The 16,940-nt window shown below is 44.8% G+C and overlaps 3 protein-coding genes across 4 annotated transcripts in view; 1 reads left to right on the forward strand and 2 right to left on the reverse strand.

Annotated features, from left to right (window-relative positions):
* Positions 1-268: 268 nt before the first annotated feature.
* Positions 269-4,991, reverse strand: ypel5.L (yippee like 5 L homeolog). 2 transcript variants are annotated; one of them, XM_018262008.2, is made up of 3 exons: positions 4,547-4,668; positions 2,918-3,101; positions 269-1,111 (listed from the first exon to the last, which is right to left on the reverse strand). In XM_018262008.2, exons 2-3 carry the CDS (start codon positions 3,056-3,058, stop codon positions 887-889), a joined length of 366 nt encoding a protein of 121 aa, XP_018117497.1. In that variant the 5' UTR covers positions 3,059-3,101; positions 4,547-4,668; the 3' UTR covers positions 269-886.
* A 3,153-nt stretch (positions 4,992-8,144) lies between these two features.
* On the forward strand, positions 8,145-10,342 carry LOC108716498 (ankyrin repeat domain-containing protein 9). Its single transcript, XM_018262680.2, has one exon. The coding sequence runs from the start codon at positions 9,171-9,173 to the stop codon at positions 10,011-10,013; it is 843 nt and encodes a 280-aa protein (XP_018118169.1). The 5' UTR covers positions 8,145-9,170; the 3' UTR covers positions 10,014-10,342.
* Positions 10,343-16,079: 5,737 nt separating this feature from the next.
* LOC108716306 (ankyrin repeat domain-containing protein 9-like) overlaps positions 16,080-16,940 on the reverse strand; it is a 53,647-nt gene continuing 52,786 nt past the window's right edge. Inside the window, exon 2 of the mRNA XM_041562408.1 lies at positions 16,080-16,801. Coding sequence (XP_041418342.1) covers positions 16,080-16,801 — 722 coding nt within the window. The remainder of the gene's footprint in view (positions 16,802-16,940) is intronic.

Raw genomic sequence — 16,940 nt, forward strand, 5'->3', positions numbered from 1 at the left:
CCAACTTTGAAAGCATAAATCATTTGTTTGATTAGGCTTGTGGTGCAGTAAGTTCATGTTTATGTTTAGTATACAAAATACAGCATTTCTAGCCTTATTCTACTTTAGACTTTACTTCCCCTTTAAAGCCTTGTTTTTAGGATATAGTTCTTCTTTAAATGAACAGCAGGTGACATGCTTATTTTAAATTCATTACAATAAAAGTGTAAAACGGTAACAGGTCAATTTGAGCATTTACATTTCTAGAAGGAATGAAAGCAGAGGGAGGTAGCTGAACTTATTCCTTTATTGTACTAATGTTATGCACTAGATCCTTTACATAAAATACTTTTCTTGCATTTCAAAATATATATATTTTTTCATTTATTTATTTACTTTTTTTGTTGTGTTTAATCCACATCACCTGCAACACACTATAAACATGACGAGATCTCAATGCGGTGGTATCTTTGGGTCAGAAAAAAAATGGAAACACAAAAATGATCTGACGCCCGACTAAACCCCCGCGGCAAGTAAATGAAATCTGGGCCAACGCAAGCCGGTCCGACACTGAACCTTTAGGGCATCTGTACAGAGATTGGCTAGAGAAATCATGGGAGAGGGGGGAAGTCACTTCTACAAAGGAAAATGCTGCAAAAAAAAAAAAAAAAAGACTATGGGGAAAAAAAACACCATCTTTACTTCCCCTTTAAATGAAGTGGTCGACACATAAAAAGGCAGATTTTACTATTTTCAAATGGGGGAGGGGGAAGGAAATTGAAACAAAGTGATCCCTTTCAGATTTTTCTGCTAGGGCAGGAGGCATCTCTGAGGCTAAGGTAACAGTGTATGTATGTATAGAGGATGGGTTGGAGCTGGATCGTTCCATTGAGAGCAGAGGGGTGTTTCAGGAGTTGTCGGATGGCACATGCTCTTCGAAGCCTTCGCTCTCACGTACCAGCGCCCTCTCCAGGATCACCCGACCTTCCTTGTAGCGCTGACTGTCCTCCGTTGCAAACTCATAGATCCAGCCCAGTTTACTGTTGCAGTTCTTACAGCTGACGTCTCGGACCATGTGACGCCCGGTGAGCATGACCCGGTCCTGGACTTCGCTGTATTGGAGGTTGACCACCTGGGACAGAGGAAGAGTGTCACAGTTAAACGAGAACTAAAACCTAAAAATAAATATGGCTAAAAACTACATATTTTATATACTGAACTTATTGCAGCAGCCTAAAGTTTGAGCTTGTCAATAGCAGCAATGATCCAGGACTTCAAACTTGTCACAGGGGGTCACCATCTTGGAAAGTGTCTGTGACACTCACATGCTCAGTGGGCTCTGATTGGCTGTTGAGAAGCTAAGCTTAGGGCTCGTCACTAATTATCCAGCAGAAAATGAGGTTGGTCTGTAATATAAGCTGATGCTACAGGTTTGCTGATTATTAAATTCTGATGCTAATTGCACTGGTTTCTGTGCTGCCATGTAGTAATTATCTGTATTAATCACTAATCAGCCTTATATTGTGACATTTCTATTCTATGTGTACTGTATATTGTGAGTGGGTCCCTAAGCTCAGTAAGTGACAGCAGCACAGAGCATGTGCAGTGAATCAGCAGAAAAGAAGATGGAGAGCTACTGGGGCATCTTTGGAGACACAGATCTTTACTGCTAAAGGGCTGTGGTTGCCTTGGGCTGGTACAGAAGCACAAAACATGATGTACAATATTTCTAGCTACTTCTTTAGTTAGGCTTTAGTACTCCATTAATAGAACTCACTTGTCATTATAAGCTATTCTCTTCCCAGCTTGCCTGACTACAGAAACAACGTATGAGAAATCAGCTCTCCTCCAGTCGAGACTACAGTTCCCACAATGCCTTGCAAACATCTGTCACTCACAGCATGGCCTTGTAGGAACAGAAGTCTTGGCTGGAGGAGAGCCAACTACTGATGCTGCAATTTGGTGCCGACGGGTCGCAAGGACGCATCAACTAGCCGATTCAGTCCTGGATCGTAGAAAAAAAATCAAACTTGACCGATCTATATCTGCCCGATTGTTGGCCTCATATAAATTGGGAGGACCTGTCGGGAGGCCCCACACACAGGCAGATAAGATGCCAAATTGGCCTAAAGGACAGATATCGGCGGCTTCTATCTGCCCGTGTATGGCCACCTTAAAGGGATACTGTCATGGGACTTGGGGCAGCTGGGAAATTGACAATATGTCTAGCCCCATGTCAGATTTCAAAATTGAATATCAAAAAATCTGTTTGCTCTTTTGAGAAATGGGTTTCAGTGCAGAATTCTGCTGGAGAAGCACTATTAACTGATTAATTTTGAAAAAATTTTTTCTTCCCATGACAGTATCCCTTTAAGAGAATACAATTGGACTCATTACAAATACTATTTGATTTCTGTGTGCTAAGGGGCGGGTTCTGGTTCTGGTGTGCTACACTCCAACTCAAAGAGGGTTAACTAGTTTGTACATTGTTTAACCAGACAGGATTGAAAAAGGGGCAAGAGTGAGCCCGAAACATTGCCTGGTTGTGTGACCTAATAAATTCAAGTTTTCACTTTTTGCAACAAAGAGGTGCTGCAGCGGTTTTTTTTTTTCCTGTATGTCTACGCAAACCCCATGGCAAGGGTTTCCGGACTCCTTTGCACCCAACCTACAAGGTTAAATAAGGTGGTTGATTTACAATCAATGTGGGGTTCCTAATAAATTGGCCAGTGGTTTTACCTTTACTTATCCTTTAAATAACATTATGAGCACTGACAGACAGGGAGTGTTTCTGCCAAAATACCTTATTTGCCAATTGCCTTAGGCTGGCAAAGGAGCTAACATGGCATCAGCACTGATATCCCAGCATGCCTGCAGTGGTTGATAAGCTGAGTCAGGCCATGGCTCTGGCAGGGGGTAAGTGCCCCAATAATGGTACCTTGTTGAACAGAAATGCTCTCCCTGTGGCCCCTGTAAAGCGGGTGGAGATCAGCTCCGAGCGGTTGGTCAGAATCGTATCACAGTTGGCGCAGGAGAACAGGCGGGTGCCCCCGATGTGATCCAGGAAGATTCGGCCCATCCTTTCCTTTTATACTTATTATTTCACCGCTTAAGGGCCAGCCCTGCACATAGGGGATAAGACAAAGAATTATACAAACATATATAACCTCTAGTGATAACAGCAATACAGTCACGCTTTATGGCAGAGATATATAAACAAGAAGGGAAATAACAATTACATAATACTGCAATACCAGTAAAAATGTGAATTGGAAGTTGCTTAGAATGACTATTTTATTAGACAAAAATCAGGGTTTGGGTGGAGTTCCCCTTTAAACAATAGACTCCCACAGTAAATGAAGCTTAAGTCACTTTTAGTCCCTGCTATTAGGATGGGGTGGGGGAGCACCAGTGCCGGAGGAAAGAGTTACAGACGACAGGGAATATAAGACATTAAAGTACAAGATGATTTCATGGCTCTCAGGGCATGCTGGGAGTTGTAGTTGAACTAAACAGGTATTTAACCCTGACCTGTAGCTTTAACAGCAGCAGGAACTGCCATTATAATTAAAATGTGTTTCAGCGTGATTGGTCCTTAGGGAATCTCGGGCTCGCATAGTTAATCTAAACGGGTTTCGCCCTATGAGTCGGAACAATGAGCGGCACAAAGGGGAAGTTAACCTGATTTGGTTTTGGCAGGGGATGAGCTCAGCCTGACATCACTGGAAACAATATAAACAAACCCTGTGATACAGACCCCTCAGAACAGCTGATCCCACCACTACCCCCTTCCTCCAAACAGCCAATCAGGTGACTGGGGAGGGGAGAAAAGAAGCCTCCTCCCACCCAAGGTGACAAACAACAGAGGCAAAGCAGTTAGAGTAAAGCAGCCAGAGGGGGGGGGATCAGTGCTGATCGGACAAATGTGTGGGAATGACAGCAGCTCAGTGGGAGGAGCCGTCACTGCATTAGGGCCAAAACACACAGAAGAGATAAAAAGACAAAGACAATAAAGAGAGAACTCCAGGCGGCTCTGATTAACCCTTTCCAATGTATAACTCTACAACGATCACTTGATAATTGTGTTGTTACTCCCTTTAAAGCGCAGTTGCCCCGGCACAGGATACAGTGTCCCCAACAGGCACCTGACTAGTATAGGGGCGGAGACACACGCTGCAACGCGGGGAGATTAGTCGCCCGGCTACAAATTTTCGGGTGACTTCGGAAAATGAAGCGCTCTGAGTGCCATCCCGTCAGTGACTTTCATTCCAGCCGGCGGGAAGGCAGTGCGGGGAGATTAGTCGACCTGAAGAAGAGGAGATTTGTTGCCGGGCCACTAAATCTCCCTCCTCTCTAAGGGGGAACTGACTACCCCCCCCCACACACATATATATATACACACACATACACATATATATATATACACACACACACACACACACATAGAGGAGACATGAGCAGGAGACAACTTTCATACAATACTATAACATGAGACCATTTCTAGGATTAGTGAGAAGAAACTGCCCCAAACTCAGCCCATGTGCCCCCCCCCAACACACAAACAAACTTTGGGTTCTGTGCCCATCTGGCCAGGACGTGTCTCTTCTCTATTGTCTCATCACCTTCTCTCTGTCCGGCCCTGCTCCTGTCCCCTATTCTTACACTCATCAACTTTACTATGCCCCTCCCCCCAAACTGACCCAGCAGTATTTAGCCACGCCCACATTCTTCAACGCCCCTCCCCCAGTCTGGTCAGATCCAGATTGAAGCTTCCCATGGCCCTAAGAGCCCCCTCAAGCCATGAGGTCATTATCCCGCCCCTCGGACACCCAAAACTCCGCTGTCAGCCTGGAGGCGCCTCCCCGACCCCAGGAGAAGCTACGAGCGAGCGGGGCACAAGCCGTACCAGTCAGGCCGCACACAGAAAGGGGGTCTCCTCGTCTCAAGCACAGGCCTCTCCTCTCCACCAGCCTCTAGTTGCTCCCAGCGCAGAACTCCCTACGGCCGCTCCCTGGTCCCGAGACACGAACTGCTGCACCGACACCAAATGTTCTGTCTGACTAGGCCCCTCCCTCTTCCCTACTGAAGCCGTCAATCATCCGGCACAAAGTCCCGCCCACCCAGGAGCCGCAGCGAGAGGAGGCGGGACCTTCTGACGTCACCAATCCCCGCCTCCACCCCTGTGACAGCACAACATTCCAGCCACGAGGGCTTCTTAACCCTATCGATGCTGTCTTAAAGGGATAGTAACGGATCGAATAAAGGAGGAGGGCTTGTTTGTGTGTGTGTCCTACGTATAGATGGTTAAAGGAAAAGTAACGCTGGAAATACCTTCAAAAAGAATTCCTGTTAATTAACTCGGCAGTTTTTACTCCTTGTAATGCTCCGGCGATAAAGACCGCCTTATTCTTGTATGTGGCACTAGCTGTGTAATTCTATTTCGTCACGTGATGGAATCCGCACCGGCAATTAAATAGTGCCGCGTTCTAGTCACGTGACCCTGTTGTCAGCCGTTCCAACCTGTAGAGGGCGCACAGTGAGCGCTTTAGTCTTTTGGAGGAGCCTGAGAGATTATCTGTGCTCGTGTTTTGCCGATAGGGGGAGCTGAATACTCATTGTATGAGGGAAAGTCTCTTGGGATGAAGTCTGCTGGGAAGAAGTCTTTGTGCAGCTCTGATAGAAATGCCTCCAACAGAGAGACGATATATCAGAATACATGATTTTTATTTGTGCCTTGAAACTATGTATGATATGTAGTAAATGAGCAATAATCCTGTCTGATCCCCATTGTAAGCAGCAGTCCTGTCCTGCTTTATGGCTGAGATTCTAGCTATCTGTATAACAGAACATTCTGTCCCAGTGGCTGCACAGATCCTATCTGATCCCCATTGTAAGCAGCAGTCCTGCCCTGCTTTATGGCTGAGATTCTAGCTATCTGTATAACAGAGCATTCTGTCCCAGTGGCTGCACAGATCCTATCTGATCCCCATTGTAAGCAGCAGTCCTGTCCTGCTTTATGGCTGAGATTCTAGCTATCTGTATAACAGAGCATTCTGTCCCAGTGGCTGCACAGATCCTATCTGATCCCCATTGTAAGCAGCAGTCCTGTCCTGCTTTATGGCTGAGATTCTAGCTATCTGTATAACAGAACATTCTGTCCCAGTGGCTGCACAGATCCTATCTGATCCCCATTGTAAGCAGCAGTCCTGCCCTGCTTTATGGCCGAGATTCTAGCTATCTGTATAACAGAGCATTCTGTCCCAGTGGCTGCACAGATTCTATCTAAAACTCTTGTTTTCCATGCCTAACAGTCTTTTTCTGGGCACAAGTGGATGGGTGACCATGTTGATATGGATTAATTTCCTGTGACAAAAGTGGAGAACTACAGCACAGAGACAACAGTGTCAGCTCCTAGGGCTGAAATGATACTTGCTGCTATAGCAGGAGAGCTCAGTGCAAAACACGGCACCGCTGTCAATAAATGATCTATTTCATGTCCAGTAATGACAGAGTAGCAGTGGACATCTGTACCCAAGTATTCCCTGGGCAATCAAGCAAGTGTGGTTCAGGGACATAACACTAGATACAGCAGACCCAGCGGCAGTTCTGGGACTTATCATAGCAAAGATAATTCCATCATTTGTCACATTGAGACAACTATGACAGCATAAGTATTTCCCTTTACAGTACTTGGCACAATTCAGCAGTAACAGCTCATTAGGTAGGGTTCATAGCCTGTACAGAGAGATACCATAAAACTATGGCAGCATAGGTATTCCTCTGTACTAAGCACAATTCAGCAGGAACAGCCCCTAAGTTTGCTCATAGTCTGTACAGAGAGATACCATAAAACTGTGGCAGCATAGGTATTCCCATGTACTAAGCACAATTCAGCAGGAACAGCCCCTAAGTTTGCTCATAGTCTGTACAGAGAGATACCATAAAACTATGGCAGCATAGGTATCCCCCTGTACTAAGCACAATTCAGCAGGAACAGCCCCTAAGTTTGCTCATAGTCTGTACAGAGAGATACCATAAAACTATGACAGCAGGCCAATCTGAAGGTATAGTGGTTCAGTAGTTGATACATAAAGGGAATGGGGTGTTTTTAACCCACAGCTGTATATTAGCCCCTGGGGCTTCCCCTTAGCAGTAAAAAGAGGGAGAGAATTTAAACTACTGGAAAAAAATCCTATTGTGGATTTGAGGACTAAGCACAGAATACAGTGATTTTCAAGAGGGGTGTTGAATAATTCATGCAGGTCCTATGCATAATTTACACCAAAACTGATGGATCCATCTGTATCGGCGCATAGTTAATAAGAACACTGATGTCCTCACTCCTTTGTACAGTCTCACAGGGGAACACTTCCCTGAATATATCACACATTTTCACATTCACTGCACAGAACTCCCATCAACTCCTGCCTTCCTTACAGTAGTACATTAGTCAATAACCAGAAGACGAGGTCCCAGAGTCCCCACTTCCAATATACAACTAGGGTTGCCACCGGCCTTCCTTTATATTTATCTTTTTCCCCTATTAATAACATTGGGATCAACCATCATTTTTACCGGCCAGGCCAGTAAAATACCGGCCAGGTGGCAACCATATATACAACCCTATTATTCATATAGAGCAATGCTGTCTAGTCTGTAGCCTTCCAGCTGAACTGCAACTTTCAACAAACCCTTGCTTTGCTATTACTGACTGTGTATAGGTGGGAGGGGCTAGTGACAAGTAGTTTATATCAGGTGTTCCCATATCCATGTGTGTTTTGCCTTTGTTTATTCAGTTACACCATGTGACATACACACAGAATGATGGATAACTATGACCCTTCAGCTGTTAAACTACAACTCTCAAACCATTCATGACAGCCAACAGGGTTGTACTCCAACATTATTAGAAGAGCTGTACTAGAGTTGCCACCTTTGCTGATGGCTAAACCCGAACATGGGGGGTGGGGCTAGGGTTGCCCCCTTTTCTGGAAAAAAATACCGGCCTTCCTATATATTTATCTTTTTTCCCTATTAATAACATTGGGATCAACCATCATTTTTATCGACCAGGCCGGTAAAATAACGGCCAGGTGGCAACCCTAGGCGGGGCAGATAACATTGGGAGTGGGGCAGTGATGTAGGAACAGGCATGATGACATCAGAGGTGGGCACAATAATGTTGGTGGAGTTATGACACCAGGGCAAGGTTATTGCATCACTTTGATGCAACTGGCTGAATTTCTATCCAATGTTTTAAAGTGTTGATGCCCAGTTCAAAACCACACAGGGGGATCGTGTACACCACGACTCGTGTGCAGTGTGGCAATATGGATTCGGATGAACATATGTTTGGTGCATACAGTTCCTGAATGGACTCCTAATTTGCATATTCACATTTGTCAATCAATTGTGAACAAAAACAGTGTTATATTTGCTTGACCACTGCTTTAAATTTGCATGAGTTTGGACTGGGCTTGGCTAAAAACTAAAGAATCCTGCAGAAAGTACTGGGGTTTGGCTGAATCCTGTGTTCATTTTAATATTCAGTCACTATTAAGGAGCTGATGATTCCAGCGCTCCAGTGTCTGCAGATTTGTGCTATAATTGCACTGTGGGTGCAGAACGGAGGGGCTGCTGCTAGTCTCCTCCCTATCAGAAAGCCTCTGACTCTACCGGAGATCCACTTGATATATACTTAGTATTTTTCTTCCTACACAGCAAAACCCTCAATAGATTGCAACCCCCACCCTTCCATTCACCACTGCAGGGAGCAGCAGGCTAGTGAGCCGACAGCAGCTTCCCATCATCCAAATGCAGCAAAAGGCTGCAGGGAAACCGTGAGGGGCAGGTGGGTGGAGAAGAAAGAGGAAGGTTCAAGGTTATCGGATTCAATCAACCCTATGGACTGATCATCCTTTATATGATAGGATCCCATGCCATTCTGTAACCAGTGCCCATACTTTAGGCTGCCGGGCAGAAGGAATTGGGAGGAATCGGTGAGACAAGTGTTAACTCAAGCAGGAGGCTTGTTCTCCAGGAATAAATCAGCAGTGATGGTGGCATCTGACCAGGCTCTGCTCCCTGGAAGGACTGCGTGACGGCGGCGACACATGAAAGACGTTCCTCGTGGAACCCTGCAGGGAAACCATTGACTCTTCTCTTTGTTTCCCTCTCCCTGGGCAGGAGACATGTGCAGCAATCAAGTCAGCTTGCAGGATGAGCAGTGCAAGTACTACGCCTATATGTTCTACCAGGCGGTGCGGGACCAGGAGCCGGTGTGGAAACTGGAAGAAATGAGGACTATGGAGTATTTTCATTTGGAGGAAGACGCAAGTCTTAGGTGCTACTTACCATCCGACGCCCTCATGTACGCTGTAGTGCATAACCACCTACGCTATGCTCAGTATCTGCTGTCTCACTATGCAGAGGAAGCCTTGAAGGTGCCAGGCATCAAATTCTGCTGCTGTCCACCCTCTGCACCTCATCTAGCCCTGGCGGTTACTTATGATCGGAGGGACATTTTAGTCATGATCATTAAGGTGATCCATGAGCTGCCCAGCCTTCAGTCCTACATCAACAGGGCGAGTTGTTTTCATTTGTCGGATGGTAAAACACCTTTGCACTTGGCCTGTGAACTTCTGAGCGCCGAAACTGTCTTGACTCTTCTAGGCAACGGGGCCTCACCCAAAATAATTGACCGCAAAGGGGAAACCCCCTTGGACGTCATTTTGGAGCAGCTGTGGAGTTCCAAAGTCAACGTGGAGTCCAAAAAGCTCTGCCTGGATTATCTCTTGCTTTTCTCATCTTCCCTCAACTTTAAAATGAGAGAGATGCTGAGAGACAACCCAGGGTTTTGGAGTCCCCTCCTGGGAGAGGACAAATTTAACTACCTGGTGGGCAAACGGCCGGCCCGGTTGTACTTAGCAGCAATGCAAAGGATTCTGCAGTGTCTGCAACCTGCACACTTCCCGCAGAGCATCCAAGAGCTTCCCATTCCCCATGCATTAAAGCCATTGCCAGGGTCAACTTAGCTTCTCTACCCTTGGCCAAAAATATGGGGAGGGTGGGATTTATGGGGGTGGGTGGAAAGTTGCATGGGGAATATGGCAGCTTTGTTTATTCCAGTCTATTCTTTTGCAGATGGTTTTTAGACCCTGTGCTGGGCATTGTATCATCATACCACTGTCAGGAGGCATATGGCCGTAGGGCAGAGAGGACTTTGTGGGAAGAATGAATAGTGGAAAGATGCCTGTATGTGAACATCAGCTAGTATTCTGTCTTTAGAGAGATACTAATTTATCTTTGGTGGCTTAAAGGGAAAGTAAAGCGAACAGTAAATAAAGCCTTTGTTTTATTAGTACGATATATTACATTATATGTTGTGTGCGCCAGTACTTTCTCACAGCCCCTTTCTTTAGTTCTGCCTTCTCCCTTAAATCCTCAGACTAAGGGCATTTGCAGTGTGAGTTGGGTACTGGCACTTTACAGCTTATGGCAGCACATGGCACATACATCATGGCCGGTGGCTCTACTACATGATAAAATAAGCCATGTATTGATGTGCTATGTTGTAGTCCTCTTTGCAACCCCTGCTTATCAAAATGCCAAGCCTGGGGCTTATCATATATATGCAATGACCCCTCCCAAAAAATGGCATCCTGTACCCTGGGTTGGAGAACTACACTGTGGAGAAATAAATAGAGGGATCATTAAGACTATGTTGAATGTGGGCCTTTTAACAATGGAGGCAGTAGAGCAAGATAGTAACAGTAAGGAAGATGGAGACAGTAGAACAAGATGGCAAAAATAGGTCAAGATGGAGACAGTAGGACAAGATGAAAACAGTAACAATATGCAACTTGTGGTCCCGCAGCTGTTGTTTAAGTACAACTCCATGACAGCTGATGGTTCAACTTCTCTGCCCACCAGACAGCATGTGTGTCCCCATCCATATGCAACTCATGATAATCAGACTGGGTAATAGATAACAAACTGGCATGTCATTTCCTCACTGCCATCTCATCTGCTCTTAATCCTGCTCCCTTAATATTACATGACTTGGCTTGATGAATATGCTATAAGTCTGTATGCAATATATATATATATATTTCTGTTTGCTTCTATGTATATACATATACAGATATTTATGCCATTTGGCAATATATATATATATAAAATAGCGATGGAACCTGGAACAACCTTATTTATTTATTTTAATATTTTTAATGAAGATTTATAAATATATTCAAATTTTAATTTATATGAACGTTTCAACTTAACAGAAATATCTGCATGCCTGAGAGAGTGGAATTGTTTGTACGGGCGATTGGCTTACACGCAATATTCACGCAAATGGATAATAAATGGAATTAAGGAGAGCTCTGCCTTGTTAATGTGCACAGGATGAGGGAGGTGGGTGCAGCTGGGTGATAGTATCAAGCCCGCGGCGCAGGGTCATTGCTAGAGAAACGGGGGCCCCTGGCAATGCAAGATGACTAGGACCCCATATCTCAGGTGGCAGGCGGGGTTACTTAAATCATGGACACAAATCTTGCTGATGTATATACTCTATATAGCTAACAGCTGTTATACATAGTCAAAAATATCAACGAGTTCAATATACACTATAATGTGTCCTTTATACTGTTATCTACATCCTTCCCCCTCAGGTCCCTGAATAGAAGTAGGAGCTGTCATACTGTTCCCCAACTGAGCAACCCCTTTAGCTGTATCCAGTGATTATAGTAATACAGCGGTGGGTAATTTGTCATGGGTAATAGTAGGATGCATGCCTGACTTTGACAAATGATAACTTTCGAGTGCGGCCCCTCCCATCTGCTGGAGTGCCCTTGTTTTATTCAGCGGGAAACATCTATTTTATTATTTATCACTGTAATGTGTTATGTAGAAATAATTTTTTGCATTACTTTAGTTGCCCTTTAACATACCTCCCAACTGTCCCTTTTTCAGAGGGACAGTCCCTCTTTTGACAGCTCAACCCGCAGTCCCTCATTTGTACTGGAAAATCCCTCTTTTCTCTGCACTGAACAGCTAGAAAAAGAAACAAAGTTTCTCACTTTATTGGCTTTTAGCAGAGAGCCCAGAACAGCTAACAGGTGCAAATAAGATACTTTGTAACAATTTTGAGACACAAAAACACAGTTTAGATAAGGAGAAATATTTTCAAACTTTCATAACCTGCCAAATTTTGTAAAACAAACATGGTAATTAGGGGGTGCAGCCACAGAAAGGGGTGTGGTCAAAAAATTGCTGTGCTACGTGCGGGAAAAATTTTTTGTCCCTCTTTTTACCAAAATGTTGGGAGGCATCCACACATGTGTTCACATATGCAAAGGAGTCCTCACATGCGTGCCGTGCATTTCGCGTGCTGTGGGGGCCCCGGAGGTTTGGAACCCGGTGGGCCTTCAATTGTCCAGTCCGACCCTGCAAGGCACCTCCAGCCAGCGGTGCTGTAATCTATTATGATAAAGAGCTTGTGCTCATCTGAGATCAGCAAGGAACAGCACATAACCATTTGGATATAAGTTGACAATATTTAATCATATTCTGTGGCACAAGCCATTACACATCATTAGAAGTGGCCCTTCTCGTCTGATCCAGCGCCAGACTGGGGTGTGCGGGGCCCATCAGGCAACTGTACTTTTTTTTTGTACAGCCTATGATTAAGTGCCTGCAGGCACGACATGCGTAAGGCTATGTATTAATTTACTTTGTGGCCTAAAATAAAATTCTCAGTCTATTTACAAGCCTGTTTGTGGGATCTGAAGTGTCTGCCATTTTTTCTTTGGTTGGAAACTTCAAGGGCCCCCCTTGCAACCTCATGCACCCCTCCTCCCGGCTTCTGGGGCCCACTGAGATTTTTTCCCGGTTGTGAGATCTCCCACTCTCCTAGCTCAATCAGGCATAGGCATCAACAGGCAGCACTGCAGGGCAGTCAATTAGATGTAACAAAGCAACACATCCTTTATAAGGACTGTAGGCCATAGCTTTGTGCAGAAAAGACTGACCCACTCTTAATGAATCTCACTCACACCCAGCAGCGGTTCTTTGATTGCAACTCCAGGTACCCAGGAGCGAGTTGTATAAGCCAAATTGCAGCATCACCTCCAGCCTTATGCTGCCCACTAAGTTATGTCCACCGTAACATTATTAACACATATTTGAAAAGCACCAACATATTCCACAGCAATAAATGGGTGTATATATCTGACACATAGACTTATATGTTAAAACAACCAATAACTAATACAAGAAGTAAAGAGGGCCCTGCCCAAATGAGCTTAAAATCTAAAAATGCTTGAATTCAACCATTTACGGTGGTACACTGCATCAATAACCCAGTTGGTATTTGTTTAACTTGCCGAAAGTCATTTGCAGCTGCTGACCCAACCTTCTAAGGGAACACAAAAGAATAAACACCATTCTGAATGACATCAACATGTGCGAAATGGGTAAACGAACCTGGTAAGTGTGAGAAGGGCTAAAAGGAGTCAAAAAGCCCTTCACTAGCAATTTATATGCAAAGTGAAGCCTTCTGAAATCAGATGGTATTTACTTGTCTCATGCCATACACAGCACTGCCTAGATACCAACATAAGAGTTTCAATTGTCCCATAAGGCATCATGGGCGGAGCCATGCAAATCACTCCTTTATGTCCTTTCGGCCAACTATGCATCCAGAACTGCTGGTTTATAGCATAGATACAGCCTAATGGTTCAGAGCCTTATATCCAACAATCTGTTTTGATCTTGCTAGATCTCATCAGTGCAAGATATTGGAACGTTGCTTTTGAGTGGTAGGACTTGGAGAGTAGTGAAATGGGAAACCGAACCTGGTTAGGGTGAGAAGGGCTTAAAGGAGTAAAAAAAGTCCTTCACTAGCAATGCATAGTTGGCCAAAGGGACATAAAGGAGTGATTTGCATGTCTCCACCCATGATGCCTTATGGGAGAATTAAAACTCTTATTTTCGTATCTAGGCTGTGCTGTGTGTATGACAAGTAAATACCTTCTGATTTCAGAAGGCTTCACTTTGCATCAACATGTGTTCATTTAAGCACTTCACACTTGTAAATGTATAAATAAACATACAACTTTTAGATCACGTGTTACTAACTAGCCAACAGAAATTTAAGGAGATTGAGGTCAGTCACCTAAGCTCAGAGAAACATTGGGGTAACAGTCACCCTGCTATAGTTCCAGGGGTACCCAGGGCACAAATAAGCACTCACCCCAAATCTCACCCTAACTGGACTTCTGAATTGGCTCCCTAAGCTCATAATAAGGTTACAATTATACAGAAACATTTGGGTAACAGTCACCCTGCTATAGTTCCAGGGGTACCCAGGGCACAAATAAACACTCACCCCAAATCTCCCCCCCCAAACTAGCATTCAGGCTAGGCCCCCTTAGCTTAGAACAAGGTTACAGATATATAGAAACATTGGGGTAACAGTCACCCTGCTATAGTTCCAGGGGTACCCAGGGCACAAATAAGCACTCACCCCAAATCTCCCCCCAAACTGGCCTTCGGGTTGGGCTCCCTTAGCCAGCACCGGATTTAGTGGGCAGGCGCCCGAGGCCACGTTGTCCTGGCGCCCGGCCGCACAGTCCTAGCACGCACCCGCATACCACCCTCCGGTGCGAGCGATCATGCGCGCCTGCACTGGAGCGTTGTGAAGCTGTGCTCCCCGGGAGGCAGCTGGATGGCATGCCGTCCATAATATGCTGCCGCCCTAGGCCCGGGCCTTTGTGGCCTTGCCACAAATCCTGGCCTGCCTTTAGCTCATAACAATGTTACAGATATATAGAAACATTGGGGTGACAGTCACCCTGCTATAGTTCCAGGGGTACCCAGGGCACAAATAAACACTCACCCCAAATCTCCCCCTAACTGGCCTTCAGGCTGGGCCCCCTTAGCTCATAACAAGGTTACAGATATATAGAAACATTGGGGTAACAGTCACCCTGAATAGTTCCAGGGGTACCCAGAGCAGGACAGAGTGCATGTTATTATAGGACACATTTAGAATGCATATTTAATAATCTTGTTATAATAATAGGGGGTATAATTGGGGCTGTTGGTTTAAAAAAGAGGAATGATATCGGCTGAATTGTTTAAAAGTGTCAGTGGGCAAATGCACAGACAAAGGGCAGGTGGCAGCCAAGGAAGATGTATAAGAATGTGAAGAAATTTACTGACACTTTTACCTGATTCACCTGAATAACAGCCGTGTAATTGCTCTGCTCAAGGCCACAAACAAGTCAAATAATGCCTAACCCTTCAGAAAACATGGTTTGCGTGTGACTGATCAGAGCTAATTGCTGGTCCGTTGCTATGGGTTACCAATAGGCCAGAAAGGTTGTTTGCTCTGGGCCCATAGTAACAGAGGTTAGAGGGACTAAGAAAAGGATATTTTATACATTTACCAAACACCAGATATTTCTAGTATTTATTTTACAGGCAATATTTATTCTTCTAGCTTTTGTTCCAGAATGTATTGGAAGTGACACCACTGTTCTGTTTCACCTTTTATACAACTTACCCTTTGTTTAGAATTAAAACACAGTATTGTACCTCACGGCAATGGTACAAAGAGCACAAAGTGTTACTATTTGATAACAAAACAAGCAGGTCAATAAATGAAAGGCTCACTGTCTTTATATAGTAAATAGGTTGGTTTGGGTACAAACATAGAAGGCATCAAACCTTAAAGGCAGAAAATATCTAGAGGACATGACATATTCTTACATAGCGTAGTAACAGCTAGTACGTTGCTAAGCAACCAGGCATCTGGCTCAACGTCGACATGAAGGATAAATAGGAGATCGTCTAATGACTAAAATGAGCAATAGAGAAATAAAATAAATAATTATAATTAAACAAGTTAACCATAATATATCCATAAACATGTACACTATACAGAAATGTATAAATAGAAAAGGCTGGTTGCTGGGGTCACTGACCCTAGGAATAAAAAAAAAAAGAACACCGGCTTGTGTAGGAATTTCACTCTGCGGCTGACAGTTACAAAAAAACAGCTGGAGGGCCAATTATCTCTAATCTCGGAAGTCAAGTTAGGGTTCCCTGAGTTCCCATGTGTCCAACTGGGCAGGCACTGGCTTTAGGGAGTGGGGAATGGGAAGCGCTAGGACACTGTGTGGGAAGTCGGAAGGCACAAGACATTGTAGGACTGTTTTCATGGAGCACAAACTCAGCGGGGCGGGGGATTTCCCTATAAAGTAGTTGTACTCATCCTGCTCTAGCAAGTTGCCCCAGTATTCCTTATTGCCCCTGAGTGTGGCTTTGCTTTTGAATTGCACAGCTTGGGAGAAGAGAAAGAGGTCGTGTAGGCAGATCATCTTGGAGTCCCAGTTGACACATGAATCCTTCAGCTGCTCCAGTACAATATCCAAGGGGGTAAATCCACCTGAGTCCTTAATATTTGGGTCTGCCCCTTTGCCTAAGAGTCTCAGCACCATATTTGCATTTGCCATCTCACATGCCTGGTGCAGTGCCAACCTCTCTTCCCCTTTAAATTGGCTGCTTTTCTGATTGATATAAAATGGAAGAATGCCCATTTGTTTGGCGGCTCCCAGGATCATATTCGTTATTTCCTTTCTGTCCAGTTCAACAGCCAAGTGGGGGGCATAGTGGGACAGAGGAGCAACGTTCATCCTTGGAGTGGCCAGGGCTTCCCTGGGACAGAGAGTCAGAAGGTATTGGGCATATTTGTGGTGGTCATACATCACAGCACAGATCAGCGCCTGAGAGGGGGAATAGCAGCGGTCCCTTTCTCCTTATTCCCAATAAAAATATGGCCTGGCTCTCATGCCCTCTAACTTCTGCACACCTGCATGGTGCTCAATAACCTCCAAAAACATGATGTGTCACAGACAGAAGGGAGATAGTCAGCTCAGAGGGACACAAACGGGTGC

This window comes from Xenopus laevis, chromosome 5L (assembly GCF_017654675.1).
Source record: "Xenopus laevis strain J_2021 chromosome 5L, Xenopus_laevis_v10.1, whole genome shotgun sequence".
In the NCBI taxonomy this organism is placed as follows: Eukaryota; Metazoa; Chordata; class Amphibia; order Anura; family Pipidae; genus Xenopus; species Xenopus laevis.